The sequence below is a fragment of the Lontra canadensis genome, unplaced genomic scaffold (genome assembly GCF_010015895.1).
Source record: "Lontra canadensis isolate GAN:19392208 unplaced genomic scaffold, GSC_riverotter_1.0 scaffold6, whole genome shotgun sequence".
In the NCBI taxonomy this organism is placed as follows: domain Eukaryota; kingdom Metazoa; phylum Chordata; class Mammalia; order Carnivora; family Mustelidae; genus Lontra; species Lontra canadensis.
Genome location: NW_022631000.1, coordinates 35,004,892 through 35,021,958, shown reverse-complemented (window position 1 = coordinate 35,021,958; position 17,067 = coordinate 35,004,892). Strand labels below are relative to the sequence as shown.

The window sequence follows — 17,067 nt, the reverse complement described above, 5'->3', positions numbered from 1 at the left end:
AACATTTAAGGATTTTAAGATAACACTTATTTTTATTTTGGCTGCTATGTCCTGTATTTTTCCTCATAAACAGTTAACAAAAATCAAAAAAGGTTTTATTGCACTATATTACTCCCAAAGGCCACCACTGAGTTGTGCTTTGCATTCTTTGAGGTCAAGATGATAGCTATTTTTTTAAATGTCAATTTCCACATTCTTCCTCCATAATTCTTTGAACACTATTCAGATTTGAATTTTCTTTTAACTTTAAGGAAGATTCTTATGAATATGGAGTCTGTGGAATTAGTTACCGGTCGCTCAAATGAAAATGTAATTGCTATGATTTTACATTTTTCAGAGAAGTTGTAATATTCTTTTTTTTTTTTTTTAAGATTTTATTTATTTATTTGACAGACAGAGATCACAAGTAGGCAGAGGCAGGCAGAGAGAGAGAGAGAGGGAGGCAGGCTCCCTCCTGAGCAGAGAGCCCGATGCCGGCCTCAATCTCAGGACCCTGAGATCAGGGCCTGAACCGAAGGCAGAGGTTTTAACCCACTGAGCCACCCAGGCACCCCAAGAAGTTGTAATATTCTTAAGCAGAGGGTGATATTTTAATTGGAGCCAATCTCATACACTGCACCCCCTGCTAAGAGGCAATCACTAGTAACAGTTTCAAAATATATTTAACAGGGAACAAATTCTTTCTCTTCTCTGAATAGAATTGGAGTCAGCTCCTTCTTGTTTATTTCCATTATCAACATCTTTATTCAGAACTTTATGTAACTCTTGTCTCAACTACCATACTAATCTACCAACTTGTGTTCCATCTCCAATCTTGACACTCCATAATTATTCCTATAAAGCCCTGCCAGATTTCAACGAAGTGCATGTCTCTTCTAGACAAAATGCTGCAAAGGCCTTTATTTAACACCTTCATGCTATGGGGTCAGGTTCCTACTACTTCCCTTCGCCAAGTATTTTCTACATTTCTCATATTGGCACCTCTTTATACATCTCCTCTATGTGGTATAACTTCTTTTATAAAAGCCTACCAATTCTTTAAGACCTATGATAAATACCAATTCTTGCCAAAAATATTCCTTGATTCTTCCAGCAAGAAGTTGAATTCACGTAACACCTTGCTTTTGACTCTCTTCTCAACATCTACTGCCCAGGGTTACAGTTTTTGTATATGCTTCCTCCCACTCTCTACTATACAACTCTTGGGAATCTGTAGTCTGTCTTCATTATTGTACCTCTCAGAGTGTTTTTTCAATTCTCTATATCTGTTGAAGAAATGAGTGAATGTATAATATAGCTTCACTGTTATTCTACAGACCAAGATGCTCAGAAACTGTACAAGTTTTAAAATTATTCCTTAGTCTTGGTATTTCTTTTGGATAAATTACTTAATCTCTGTGACACAGTATTCTCTTATATATTTTGGGGTGGGGTAAAAGAGGGCTAGTAAATTTTTTTACTCATTAATGGATATAAAGCACTATGCTATATGAATGCTGGAGAAGAAGGAAATCTTTTGACTTTCTGGATCATGGTAAATATTGCCATTGGATTTGTGTGTTTCAGATTCAAGTACTGTGTTGTCAAGAAAGTTTTATGTGTGAATTAAGAATAAGCCAAGATGACATAATTTATATTTAAGATTCTAAAGATGCACCTAATTATATGGGCTTCACAATTTATCGCTATATGGGGTTAATATTTTCAAAAGGAAAAGTAGAATTTCTTCCTGAATATACCATAGACACCACCTTAGGAATGATGCCATTATTGTCTATCATGTCTTGGGGAGCCATCAAAGGTGTCTTGTGCAAGGTACGGTGGACATACATTATTTTCTTAAAATATAAAAGTGAAAAAGTAAAAAAAAAAAAGCTATACTTATTGTAGGATTTGTGAACTTGGGTACATATTAAATTGCTTTTTTGTGCTCCATTAAATACAATATGATGGTCAGGAATTTTCAGCTCCAGTGCATTAACCCTTTTGGGTTACTTAGGTTACTCTATCAATGCAATATTATAATAATCGTAAGAACATTACAAGATGAAGCTTGAGAAAACTTGTTTCAAAATCAAAGAAATTAGCTATAATTGATCTGTAATATTATAAAAATGTTTTCAGACTAACAGAACATCAAAAAATTTTTAGTTTTACATAATTTTCAACATTAATGCCTCTTTTAGTCCGTTTCATTGCCAGGAAATATAACCTTTAAGTAATTCTGACTAAGTATAAATATGGTAATTTAATTCAATAAAACTTTCATAAATTACTTGAGAAATCTATGTATGTTAACTATAGAAGAATTCTCCCATCTTTGTCTACCAATAGTAGTTTAAGAAGAAAAAACAAATACGATATAATTCTGTAAGGAATGTTTTCTGTGACATTCTTTTCTTTTTGTACCTATCAATCCTTCCATTGAGGTCATGGAAAACATATATATAGAGAGAAATGAAAACTAATAGACTTAAATTAATATGCGTTACATGCATTTGAGAGCTTTAATTCACTATAATGTTCACTACTTTCTTAACATTCCTGATACTGTTTCATGGCAAGAGTTAGCTTATCAGTGAGAAAATCTAGGAGTCTGTGTCCTTAATACCCTCTTTACATACAGTAATGTGATTCTCTTTCCTTTGTCTTTCTTTAAAAGATACCAGCACATAACTTAGATGGCACCATGCAAGTGGTCTAGTTTGAAACAAATATAAATATTGTCCCTCTGTTTATCCATGAACTTACCTTTCTAATATACTTGTGGACTATAACACAGCCTTACTGCACATCCTGATTCTCTCCTCAGAAAGATTATTGACATAATTACTCATTATAATGCAAGAGTGTAACAGCAAACCAAGAAACCAGGTTTTGCACTTTACATCGCTTTAGAAACGCTTACGTGTGACTTTCTTTACAAATTTAAATCTGTTCACATTTTGGGAAAAATATATCCCCATGGCTCCTGAAGAGAGCTGAAACTGCAAAAATTGGAAAAACGTGTATCATCTGATGACAAAGACTGCTGCCCCAAATATTCTTGTAGGCTTAATAAAGTTTTCACTAGTTTTGCCATCTACCTTATGTCACTGGTACTTGCAATAAACCTGCAAATACCAGACCAGAAACATTGAGGTTCCCAGAGTGTGGCATGAGTACTACTGTCATTTTATGAGATGATTTTAGGGGGTACACCAATTAACATTTAGTATTTTAAAGTATTAGAAGAAATATACCTAGCAAATCAAACTCGTTACTCTACAGTTATTCTTTCTTGGGTCAAGTTTTCTTTTTACATAACTTTAAGCTTAAAAAGTGAGTGCACTTAAAGAAAATATTAGGTAAATACTATGTAGGGCTTCTGTAATGATGGGAGGCTGGGGAATCTGATGAGTGGAAAAGCAAGGGCGAAAGTTGGGGTCAGTTAATAGTGGTCTGGTTTTAGCTCTGTCACTAATTAGCCATGCTGCTTTAGCCAAGTCAGACCTCTTTGGGCATCTATTCCTTATCTGGAAAGAGATGGTTGGGGGTCACTATTCTATGATGTTTTATTCTCTTTTCAAATGCCATTATAAGGAATTCTGGTCTCTGTAAAGCAACACTCAGCATTCTAAGTCTTAATACAAGATGTACTCACTTAAACTAGTCAGGGAAATCAGCAGACCTGATAGGGAATTTTTTTTTTTTTTTTGAGGTTAAAACACTGTACTGGTAGATTAGACTAATCCTTTGAAAGATTAGACATAAATCTGAATTTACTTAGTAGCTTTACTTTTTTTTTCCAGATGGTAAGGATTCCAAGTGCCTTTGGATTCTCTCATCAAGATGATAGCCAAACAGAGGAGAGTTTTACGTGCCATATTTCATGTTACTATATCCTTATCCAGGAGTAAGAAGCCTGGATGTCCCTGATAGAATCAGATGAAGGATTTAAGTAAAGTCAGTCCTGAAAGAAAAATACATTTCAGTTTCAAGGGGGAAAAAGACAGACGAACATTAGCTTAAGGTAAAGAGTTGTGTTTTAAGAAACAGGAGGGGCCTGAAGCTTTTTAACTTAAAATAGCTGATTTGGTTGCTCGTTTTAATTTTTCACTCTGAAAACAGAAAATATGTTAACTAGTCACCCATCTTGGGGAGTAATAAAATGTGAACCCCAAATTAGCACTATGTATCTCTATAGAACAGTCTTGAATTAGTTCTTTCCCCAATGGTTGAAGGATATGAGCATCAAATAAAAATCTGATTGTGATTACTAAAAATGTAGAAAATGTAGAAAATCTTTCTTGAATTGGAGTTGCTGTCCCTTTTCCTAGAAGGTCCCAAGTTCACAGGGAAGACTGCCTTCTTGAAGGATACCTTACCTATCATTACTTCTGGCCTAAAAAGAAACTGAATTAACCAATTAGACTGCAAGGTAAAAAAGAGGTTTCTATGATGATGATGAATTCTGTGAATATTTGAACTAAACACTTTGGAAATTATCAAATGTAGGACTAAAGTACTTCTGTTTTCTATTTGGAAATATGAATTACATCTATTTCACCCATTCAGCTCAACAAACAAAGGAACAAACGCTGACAGAACCAATACAATCTAATTTTTTGTGGAAATATATCTGCTTATAATGGTGCAAAATATATATATAGCAAAGATGCCATGAGTGAAAATTTTCACCTATGATATCTAAAAGGGTATATTCATAGACCACACCTAAAGATGCAATATAGAAATATGGACACTGGCCCTCTGGAATATCAACAACATCATTATCTGTGGCAACTTCAAAGGTCTCTTAGAAAATGTGGCTTCACAATTCCTAGTTTTCCCGATTATCTTATTAAAAACATCTATAAACACGCATTCTTGATCTGCGATAATAATTTGACCTTTGTCATCCTCAGTCACCGTGCATCTCTGGCCCGCTGGGGAAGACCAGGTGTGCTGGGGGGAGCTGCTCCTGACTGGACCGATCCCTGCTGACTCAGTCTCCTCCGCAGAATGGTGGCCAGCCTTTGTCTGGTCTCGTTTACTGAAGAAGCTCGACCCCTGGGAGGAGGATGGGGTTGGGGGACAGTGGGCAAACCTGAGTTGCTGAGCCTCTTGGACTGAGGCGAGGTTGGGGAAGCGGCGGGTTTTGACACTCTGTGCAGGCTGGGGATTTTGATTCCTTTTCCAGAGTTCAGTCTTGTAAGGCTCCTCTCTCCCTGATTACTGACCACTACAGCAGAGGAGGTTAGGCTGCCCTGGCTAAGGGAACACGGTGATAGAGGTGAACTTCCACTGAGTTTCCTGAACTCCAGGAGCTGTTCTCTGGCTTGACTCAAAGCCTCTGTCAGTTCAAAGCGTTCTTCGCACTCCCTCCTCACTGTTTCCTGAAGAAAAGTGTTCTGAAACGAGAAAAGAGCGGGGAATGCATCCCTAGCTTTAAACTGTACATATGGAGAGTTACTGGCAATGTAACTAGAGAATTGAACCAGAAATCAGAAGCCTTGTCTTTGACTGTCTTTGTGGATACTCTGCCACATGGGACAGACAAGTCAAAAATGCGAATGATTTGTGAAGCAGGAAAGAACTTTAAGAGGACATCCGGTTCAACCCTTGCAGTTTGCAGAATAGGAAACAAGAGCCAGGACCACTCAGATGGGTAGTGGGGGGCTGGGGCTGGAACCCAGAACTTCTGATGGCTACTTTAGTGGGGTTTCAGCTTGTTGGCAAGTGTGATGTGTAATAGCTAATATCTGTAGGGGCAAGTATGTTATTTTACCATGAAGGTAAATTGCAATATATATGATAAAATTGCTTGAATTATAAGACTGAAAGAATTGAACATATCAGCCATGATATTTAAATAATAAAATCAGTTACTTTATACAAGGCTTTCTCAGTAGAACTTAAATATACTGATCATTTGCTATTTTGTAAGATATATATCAAAATAGGGGTGCCTGGGTGGCTCAGTGGGTTAAAGCCTCTGCCTTTGGCTCAAGTCATGATCCCAGATTCCCGGGATTGAGCCCCATATTGGGCTCTCTGCTCAGCAGGGAGTCTGCTTCCTCCTCTTTCTCTGCCTGTCTCTCTGCCTACTTGTGATCTCTCTCTCTGTCAAATAAATAAATAAATAAAATCTTTAAAAAAAAAGATATATATCAAAATAAAGAACATCTTTTGCTTTTAATTCCATTCAGCAATCATTTGTCAAGTCACTAGAAACTGTAGTGGATACAATACTTGCTCTCAAGAAGTCTGCAGCCTCATGAGTTTGAGCAGAGCCTTTTTTTTAATGTCTCTTAACAGAATTTGGAGCCAAGGGCAAAAGCTATGGAGTTGAAGATAAGGAATAACTTTTTAATAGCCAGAGCTATCCAGAGGATACTCTGAAAGGCTGACTCTCACGTGACTGGGATATACTGGAGCAAATTCAAGCTTCAAATGTGTGACTAGACTAGAGATCACTAAGGCCTCTTCCAATTCTGTGACTCTACAGTTTTAGTTAAAGAGCTACCCATCTTTCATCTATGGAATTCATCCAAATTACTTCAAGGCCCATGATAAGAATGAAGTCTTGGACCTTTCTAACCTCCTGACGTTCATGTCTGTCTGATGTCAAAAAAGAGGTTGTACAGTAAATAAGGTAGCTTCACCGTAGCTACTTCAAGGTAGCTCACAATTAAAATGATTGTGCTATAGGAGTCTTTGACTAAAGTGAATTTCTGTCAGGTTATTGTGTTTGTAAAACTATCCAAGGCATTCCCAACTCTGACTCTCAGCAGGAAGTATCCTCCTAAGGCTTTCCTGACTAATCTGCTGTCAGTGGAACTAAATAACAAAGTATCCAAGAAAGTAGTATCTTGTGTATTTTTCTTGTGATTATGATCAGAATTCTATTCAATTCCAAATTTGGTAATCAGCATTGAAGAATATGGCACAATTCCAGATTAACAGTTGCTCCATAATTTTCTCTAAAATCAGCAGCATGTCACGGTCAAACAAAGTCTCATCATTTACATATATTAGCAACACACATATGTGTCCATATAATCACATATTTTTAAAAATCATGAGGGTTAAGTATTTGGTTCCAGTTAGGTTGGGGTTGTTGTTCCAGTTAGGTTCTTTTGTTGTTGTTATTGTTGTTGTTGTTTTCTTGTTGTTTTGGGTTTGTGTTTTTGTTTGTTTTTTGAGGAATTGGAGACCAAGGATGATGTTTGTGGCCTTCTCTTCTGGTTTTCATTAACTCTACCTGAAATTCTTGTTGAAAAGGTAAGGGAGGGAGGGCTAGAGAAGATTAATCAGCCGCTACATTAGGTGTCATCTCATTTTCTGCTCTCAACAACTATATTTGACAAGGAAAGACACAGAAGCCCCACTGCTTATGTGACTTATTGAGAGTAACCCAGCTCTGAAGTGGCAGGGTCTTGCCTGCTTCCAGAGCCCTGCTCCCAGCTGCCCAGGCCTAAATGAATTGTCTAATTAGTTATATCAAGCAGGTACCATTTTGTTCTATGACTCGGAAACAATTAAAAAAAAAAGACATTTGGTTTTGCCCAAGTTTTCTAAACATAATCTAAACTTTATTTTAAAAGGCACAACTATCAATGTATTATTTTCTCTTTACTAGTGAGTTAGCTGGCAAAATGTGTTGAAGTGATTAGATATAAGAGGTTTCCAATATCTTTGTATAAAAAATCCCCCGATTAAGAAAGCTGTAAGAAAGACTTAAGTTTATTTGAATATATAAAAGAGTGAATAGCAGTTAACTAATGAGGTCAACAAATTGGTGACATGAATAATAGGTCCACCAATATGGAAGGATAACATGATGGGTGATGTTATGACAGGAGCTCTCATTAAAAGAAAAAAGAAAATTCAATCCATTTACTAAAATTAAATTGAAGTCTGAAAGGAAGGGAGCAGTGTTCTATGGAAAACATCCATTAAGCAAGTCACTTAAAAGCTATTTTAGGCAAGTGACACTCTACTGAAGGGGGAAATGAAAAGATGGAGTGAACCCAAAGATGTCCCCATAGCAAGTCTAATGGCAGCAAAGTGCCTGCCAACTCCAGACTGAACTTTGGAAGGGCTGCTGACCATCTTGGTCTGGGGCCCACTGCTCTGGAACTCATCCTTCTTCAAGGCTATTAGCTTCCAGTACAAAGGACTATTTCTCTTTCTTCTATTATTTCCAAGCCAGGAGGACCTCTCAACTGAAAAAAGCCTGCAGTTAGAACTTCTATTTTTGTCTTTGCCACAAACGCTGTGAAATCTCAGGTGAATCTCACAATATCTGCATATCCTCTGCTACCTCCTCTTTTTTGGGGGGAGAGGGGTGGTTGCTGAGAGAGAGGGATTCTTCAGAGAGAATCCTAAGTAGGCTCCAAAGCACAGCCTGAAACAGGATTTGATCTTACAACTCTGGATATCATGGCCTGAGCTGAAATCAAGAGTCAAACACTTGACCAACTGAGCCACCCAGACTCCCCTGCTACCATCCTCTTAAAATTGATGTTACAACTCAGTTTTGTACAACAGGCAATTCAGATGTTATAATTTATTCAACTATGGAGTAACAAAATGGAAATAGAACACATCAAGTTGAGAGGATTGCTATTTCAGGGGTGGACTGTGTATGACAGGGCATGACAAGAGCACACGTGGATGGGGCCAATAAGTAAGTCAGTAAGGCACATTACTGGAAAATTCCATCATGTGTGGAAAAGAATCATTCACTTGTGATTAGATTGCTTTCAGTGATTTAGGCAAGATGTCTCTTTTGGGGCTGTGTTTTTGAAGGTGTATTGTTACAGGGTTTTAATGTGTGTTTTCATTGAACAACATAAGGAAAATGTGTAAGACAGAAGTGCAGTAAGATTGAAAATCCTGGGCAAACTTGAGAATAATCCGGGAAGCCATAACATTATAAATGTTTCAGGTAAAATTATCTTTGGCCATATCTTAGTATGATAAAGTGGTTTCAGTGGGTTGTAACTAAACTATAAGTCAAAATGAAAAGGTAGACATGAGCCAGGTGAAGAAGGGCCAGTGGAGTTTTCTAAGGCAAAGTAGACAGGGAGTGCAAACGCCTGGCAGTGCGACAGGGAGAGGCACATCTTGGGATGACACGTAGCTTAGTAGGACTTGGGCGCAGAATGCAGAAGGGGAAAGAGAGACCAGGACTGAGGCAGAGAAGAGTGAGCAGGGTCAGATTGAAGATGACTTTAGTAACATGATAATATGAGAGTTTTACCTTAATTCATTTCAAGCAGGGGGCTGGCATGGTCAAATTTGCATTAAGGAAAGATCCGTTTGCTAAAACGGGAAAATGGCCCCAAGTGGGGCAAGATGGGACGCAGGGAGGATAGGAGGCCATTATTTTCACAGAGGAGGTTCCTAAACCTTCTGCCCCCTGATTAGGATGGCCTGGGCATGAAAGAACTACTGTTTCTGGGTCTTTGAGCTCTGTTGATGGTGCAGAGCATTAACTATAGATGGGTCTATAACATTTTCAGATGAAGGCCCTTTGAGGGGGTTTAAAATATGGCTTAATCGCACTCTCACTGGGTAAGTAAATGTCAAAAAGAAAATATAAATTATCTCGCCATCTGTTTGAAATTTCTAATATTAAAAAATGGCCAATTTTTAAATTTCCCCCCATTCGTTGCAATGTAAGTATGGTTTATTTTTATGTTTGTTTTCATTTTCATCCTTAGTGACAGCTGGATTGCTTTCAATTCCAAAAATAGTGGAAGAAGCAAGAGAAGGCTTTGCTGGCTAACTTGATTACTCTGAAGGTGAGAGTCCCGTTTGCGATGGCAATCAACTGAATCTGGCGACTGGGGGAACACGCCAGGAAAGCAAGTCCTCAGTGAAGAATGAGCACAGATGGGTGTCTGTCTTTGTGCTTTATACCCAGTGAGTTCTGAACCAGTCATGGAATGATCAAATTATAGTTTTCATCTACCCAGACTAGATATGTCCCAGGGTGAGTGGATGGCTGAACAACTCGGGGCTGGGGAAGGGAGGGAACCCCGGGGGAAGCGGAGACAAAGGGAAACTGTGGGAAAGGTGTGGAAATCAGAACGATGAGTAGGAGCTAGGTTTCCATTTAAGGCTTCTGGTGAACTAATCTGATCAGTCCAAAACATTGCAGAAAAACAGTGAAAATGGCCCTTTGGTAAGACAGGAATGAGAATCTGAATATAGTTCCAGGAAATAAGTAAGATAGATGGATGTTAGGCCGGTTGTTCTAAAATTGCACTCCTATACTTACAAACATAATGGGCACTGCGAAATCACTACCGCTAATACACCCAAACAGAAGTAGAAACAGGAAAATAATCCCTTGGACTAATATGCTTCAAGAGCAGATTTTCTGAAGCGGGAGAAAGAGCCCATGAAGGCACAGAGTTCGGGATTCATTGTTCTATCTAGGTCAATAATCTACTAGGAATTTAATTGATATTAATTCAGTACAATAGAAACATTTTTTTTCTCATTCTGTCAATTTTCTGGCATCTATACTTTGCATCAGGACAAAGAGTCTCCGATGTGTAAAAGGCAGTCTTGTTTAGCTCTCCCTCTCAACTGCTGAAGCTTCTCAGTCTGACCACCACACTCCTGTCTGTCCCATGTCCCACCACTAAGGTTCTCAGGCTGTCACTATCCTCCCTGCCAACTGACCATAGGAATAGCCCCTGACTCCTAAAAGCTTTCCCAGTTCTCCCGCTGCTCCCTGGGGGAGCCAGAGGTTAGAGAAGAGATTCAGATGTTCTAATTGTATTTGGTCCCAAAGTTGAGAACTACTCATTGGTTGATATACTAACTAGTACTTTGTTTGCTCATAAATGGGATTACCAGAGAAATGTGTACCATTTTATCTATGTCAATTGAATATATGTAAATATAGAATATGCACATCCCAAAACTAAGCAAATACCTCTCACAAAAAAAAAGCTATCTGTTTGCAAACAACATGTATTCCTCAAATTTAATCTTGAGTTTACATAGATCCACTGTTGCCAGATTTATTAGTAAACTTTCCTAAATAAATGAGTTTTCCTTTTTAATAGATATTCTCTCAAAAAATATTTTAAAAACCCCCCAAAATTTTAAAGTCATCCATGATCCTCAAATTTTTGAAAAATATAAGAAGTGAAACCCTGCCATCTCTTCCTACCCTCTAGAAAGTAATCACTGTAGATAGTGTGGGGAAAATTCTTCCTTCACTTTTTCCTATCACCTCTCTGTGTCTGTAACCCTACAGAGCAACCTCATGCACTCTCCTTTTTTGTTTTCTAAACAAAATCATATCCAAGATGCCAAGAGATGATTAGGTGAATGAACAAAACCAACAAAAATAGCTATTGTCAAGAAAGCAAGTACACACCTACAATCCATTAGCCAAAATTTTGACATCCACCAACCTCTGAGAAGAAAAATTTGTGTAACTCACAATATTTGGTAACAAAATCTAATCTAAATCTAACAAAATCACTCAGTGGGGCTATTCCTATGCTTCAGCGCAGAAATAATTGATGTCGTTGCGTGAGAGGGTCTGCCCTAGATCTCTGGGGGCATAGGTAATTTACTAATTTTCTAAAATATGAAATAATTTGAATTTCAAAACCTATCTGAAACCAACGTTTGTATAAGGGATTGTGGCCCCATAGAAGTTGCGTGCTCCCTTCTTTAAATTCTTTTTCTCCTTAGAGTCCTTGCTGGTATTTTCCAGCTTTCCTCCTCATTAGATATTCCTTCTCTGACGCCATTGTTGGATTCTCCTCCTTACAGTCTCTAAAAGTTGGAGTGCCTGTTCTCAACTCTCTATTATCTCAATTTCCTGGGATCTCATTCAGTACCAAGACTTAAGTATCAGCTACATGTGGTTGTCTCAAAATCAGTCTCTAGTCAGCCTTCCCATGAACATACTGCCCATTTAATACCTCCATCTGTATATCTAATAGACACATTAAGATTATTTTGTGCCAAATCAAATTCTTGATATTCCTGCACAGTTACATTCCTTTCCTAATGTTTCCCATCTCGGTAAATGGTACTTTCACTCACTTCGTTGCTGACATTCCAAACTTTGGCATCCTCCTTGATTTCTTTTCTGCTTTCACATCATCAAACCCATCAGCAATTTCTGTTGCCTCTACCTTGAAAATATATCCTTAATCTGGCCACTTTTCACCCTTTTCATCACTATGACCATACATGCATTTCTAGACCTTTTCAAGAGCTTTGTAATTGGTGCTTCTGTTTTCATTTTTGCCTCTCTTCGACCTATTTTCTCCATAGCAGAGTTATCCTCTAGAAATAAATCAGATCATGTCACTGCCTTGTTCATAATCTCCAGGTGGCTTTCCATCACACTAAGAGAACAATCCAAAATCCTTGCTGCAAGTCCAGAGACTCCACATGAATTAGTTCCTCCAACCTTGCTTTCTACCACTGTTCTCCTTGCTCACTAAGCTTAAACAATGCTTACTGACTTCCCTGTGGTTTCTCCAAAGTTCCCAAGATGTTCTTGGCTGCAGGGACTTTACACTTCACATTTCCTTTGCCTGGAATGTTCCTGTCCTCACTTTAGGTCTGCTTGAATATTATCTCTTCAGACAGTCCTCTGACCACAGGACCTCTCTTTCAGAAAGTATTCTTTTGCTCTATTTTTCTTCTTAGCATCTATTTTTTATTTTTATTTTCTAAAAATTTTATTATTTATCTTGAGAGAGAAAGAGAGATTGAGAGAGAGAGAGAAGGCATGTACTCGAGTTGGGAGAGGCACAGAGAGGGAAGGACAGTGAAAGGGAAAGAATCCCAAGCAGACTGCGGTGAACTCAGAGTCAGAAGAGGGACTCAATTCCATGACCCTGAGATCATGACCTGAGCCGAAATAAGAGTAAGATGATTAACTGCCCAAGCCCAGGTGCCCCAGCATCTATTTTTTAAAAACCTTGCTTTTATCCTATTCTCTGCCACTTTTTCTATTAGGTCCTTTTTATGTTACTCTTTTCCATTGTTTTAAATTTTTTTTAAATTAAAATAATATCTAACACATATTTAAAAATTAAAATAGTACTACAGTATAATGAAAAAAAGCACTCCTTCATACTTCCAAGTCCTACGTCCCAGAAACAGCCTTTTTCAGGTTTTTTTTAGCAGTTTCCTGTGATATTTATTTCCATATTCCTAAATAATAACATTATGGTTATCTCATGATTTTTCAGTTTTGAAGTCATTATCTACCAGCTTCATGAATAGAAAATGAAGATTTAGCTTCCTATTCTAATTCCTAGTAGATATTTCACGGTCCCCCCCCCCACAAAGATGTTTCTCTTTTCCTGGGAGAAATTTCTATCTCAATTTTATTGGAAAATCTTCTCAACCTCCATGATGATTTTTAATCAAATCTATATTTTACTTTATATGATTATAGTATATAAATATTATGTATACCTGAGCCATGCAGTGTACTACAGTTACATTTTCCTTCTTGTATGGCTTCCTTCCAAAGTTAATTATTGTATCACTGTTTATCTGCTTAGGGTTCTAGGTGTTGATTACTAATTTTTCGTCAAACCCACTTATAGAAATGTAAATATTTTCAACATGTTCAAATTCTCCAGGTAATCCAGCAGCTTCTCTTTGTTTTTGGAAACATACTTCTAAAAATCCTCTGTTCTTCTGACGAACCCAGCCTGGTTGTTCTCTAAGTCTGGTGCCCTGCTGTAATTCTTGGATTTCTCCCTACTATCATCCTAGGGATTCTCTCCATTTCTCTCATATGTTGGAACTCTTACTTCCTGATTCCTGTATCTTCTCCTTTCTTATTTTGTTCCATCATTGTGGTGTCATATATCATCTGATAACTTCCCAAGAAAGGCTGCAAAGGGAAGTACCATTTTTGAGAACTCTAATATCTGAGAATATCCTTATTTGACACTTGCTTGATTGATTTGGCAGGCTATAGAATTCTAGGTTGAAAATAGTTTTTCTTCAGAATGTGGAAGCCACTGTCTTCTGGTTTCTACTGCTATTGTTAAGAATGCTGAGGCTATGTTGATTCTTGATCCTTTTTAAGTGACACCCCTCCCCCCACTCTCCCCAACCCCCAACCCCCAGCCCAGAAACTTTCTAAGTACTCATGTTTATCCTTAAGTATTGCTATATCATGATGAAGTGCTTTATATGCTTGCTTTACCATCCATTATAGAAATGTATATCCTTCAGTATGTGGAAATGATCTTGATTAGTTTCTGGATAACTTTCTTTTACTTTCTCTGTTCTCTCTTTCCAAATCTCTTCTAATTTTCTTTTCTTTTCTCCATTTCTGCTTTTTTCTACTTTTTTTTTTGCCTTTTAGTTTTATTTTTTTATTAATAAATAATGTATTATTTGCCCCAGGGGTACAGGTCTATAAATCATCAGGCTTAAACATTTCATAGCACTCACCATAGCACATACTCTCCCCAGTGTCCATAACCCAGTCACCCTATCCCTACCTCCCCACTGCCAAGCAACCCTCAGTTTGTGAGTCTCTTATGGTTTGTCTCCCGATCCCATCTTATTTCATTTTTTCCTTTTCTACCACCCCACAACCTCCCGCCCTGCCTTTCAAATTCCTCGTATCAGAGAGATCATATAATTGTCTTTCTCTGATTGACTTATTTAGCTCAGCATAATACCCTTTAGTTCTATCCACATTGTTGCAAATGGCAAGATTTCATTTCTTTTGATGGCTGCATTATATTATATATATGTGTGTGTGTGTGTGTGTGTGTGTGTGTGTGTGTGTATGTATATGTATGTATGTATGTATGTATATATATATATATATATATCACATCCTCTTTATCCATTCTTCTGTTGATGGACACCGAGGTTCTTTCCATAGACTGGCTATTATGGACATTACTGCTATAAAACTTCGGGTGCACGTGCCCCTTCGGATCACTACATTTGTATCTTTAGGGTAAATACCCAGTATTGCAATTGCTGGCTCGTAGGGTAGCTCTATTTTCAACTTTATCAGGATCCTCTGTGCTGTTTTCCAGAGTGGTTGCACCAGCTTGCATTCCTACCAACAGTGTAGGAGGGTTCCCCTTTCTCCACATCCTCGCTTTCTTCTACTTTCTGGAAAATTTATTCATCTTTATCATCTAACCCAAGTATTGATTTTGTTACTTCAGCTCTTATATCTTAATAGTTACTCTTACACTTTACTCATAGCCTCCTCCTCATGTTCTAAGGATGCAATATTTTTTCTTTTCTCTCTGAGGATATTAATTATGCTCTTTTTTGAAGCTCACATTTCCTCCCTGCATTATTTTGTATCTTTTTCTTCTGAGTTCTTTTTTGCTTATCTGTTTGATCTTTGTTTCTGTCTCAGATTAGAGGTATTTCTAAAACTTTTGGTGGTCTTTTGGCTGTTCATGTTTTTAAAAATGAGTCTCCAAAATGTTATTGGAAGCTACCTGAGAGTTTACGTGGGGGCTTATTGATTTGCTATACTTCTTAGTGGGCAGATAAGACATGACTATCGTCATTGCACTGGGAGACCCCAATTATCAGGATCCATAGGTCTTGTCTTGTCTTGTCTTTTGAGCCATCTCATTTCTCCAGAGAGGGCACTTCCAATTTCCTAGCTGTTGATATATAAACCCAGTTGTCTGTGTTCTGGGAAGTAAATGGGTAAAGTGGAAGAGGAGGTCTCACTCTTCAAGATAAAGACTTTCATTCCAGCCTTCTCCCACATTCTGCTGTTCTGTAACCTCAGGTCCAAAGCCTCTCACATTCAGTTTTTCTAGAATGTAAATCTTTGGTATCCTGCCAGAATGGTGAGTGAGGGTTGCTTAGGGGTTAGGGAGGGCATATGAGGATCTATCTGTTCCTTTTACATTCATACAATCCCATTTTCAGATCCACTCTTCTTTCTTTCAGAAGGTTCTGGTATCTCCAATTCCTGAGCCTTTCCAGGGCTGTGTCACACAATCCTTTTAGGGGTTCACCCCAATCCCCACAGGCATTAGGTTTTAACATCCTACAGTCTACTAATTACTTCTGAATTATTTTCCAAAATTTGGTCATTATCTCTTTCATCTGATGTCAACTCCTTCCTCTCCTGTTCTCTTTTCCTTATGGATGTTTTCACACTGTCATTTTAGTGCTGTTTTGAGATGAAGCATAGATAAACATATTTATTCAATTCTCCACATTTAACCAAGAACATTCCTTTTTATCTTTGAATGTCTTTGAGTTTCATTAGATGATTAGAGAAATTGATAGCTTTTAAAACTTTTGGACTTACCACATTCTTCCTCTGGATTACAACAAGACCCCTGACAGTGGGGTGGGGTGGGGCCACATTATCTTGACAGGACTCAAATAAAGCTAGTAGGAAGGAAAACTGGCAGCAAGAAGCATGTGATCTATTTTAACCTGGTTTTAAATGATGATGTTCTGTTCTTTAACATATTAAGTTTCTTTTCTGACTTCTTTCTTCCTTAAAAAAAATATTTCAGGGATGCCTGGGTGGCTCAGTTAGTTAAGCCTCTGCTTCCAGCTCAGGTTATGATCCCAGGGTCCTAGGATGGAACCCTGGATCTGGCTCCCTGCTCAGCGGGGAGCCTACTTGTTCCTCTCCCTCTGCTGCTCCCCTTGCTTGTGTTCTCTCTGTTAAATAAATAAATAACATCTTAAAAAAATTATTTCAATTTTTTTTTAATGTGTCTTCTCCCTATGAAAAATTTTCATGGGCCCTCTTTTCTCATTCACATTTCCCATTCAGTTTTACGTTCCATTTTTTCCCTCTTATTCACCTGCACCTCTCATTGCTTCACCTTCTTGACCCCCGCTGTCTCTGTGGACACTCTCCAATAATTCATGCAGGGATGCCCATTTGCCCTTTAGAGGCTCTGGCTTTCCTTCTATCCTTGAGAACATTCTTCAAACAATTAAAAGCAAAGTCCACCCATTGTCTGACCCTTGAAGAGAATAGGGCTTTCCTGTCCTTAATTAGCTTCCTTATTAGACCATTAATTTATCTTCATTCTAATGAGAATT

The 17,067-nt window shown here is 37.9% G+C and overlaps 1 protein-coding gene across 5 annotated transcripts in view; it reads right to left on the bottom strand.

The window, feature by feature from the left end:
• Nucleotides 1-4,643: 4,643 nt before the first annotated feature.
• The window catches only part of LEKR1 (leucine, glutamate and lysine rich 1), a 184,839-nt gene continuing 172,415 nt past the window's right edge, over nt 4,644-17,067 (bottom strand). For all 5 annotated transcript variants that reach the window (XM_032852585.1, XM_032852586.1, XM_032852582.1 and 2 more), the window contains one exon: nt 4,644-5,393. In XM_032852585.1, coding sequence (XP_032708476.1) covers nt 4,908-5,393 — 486 coding nt within the window. In that variant the 3' untranslated portion in view covers nt 4,644-4,907. The remainder of the gene's footprint in view (nt 5,394-17,067) is intronic.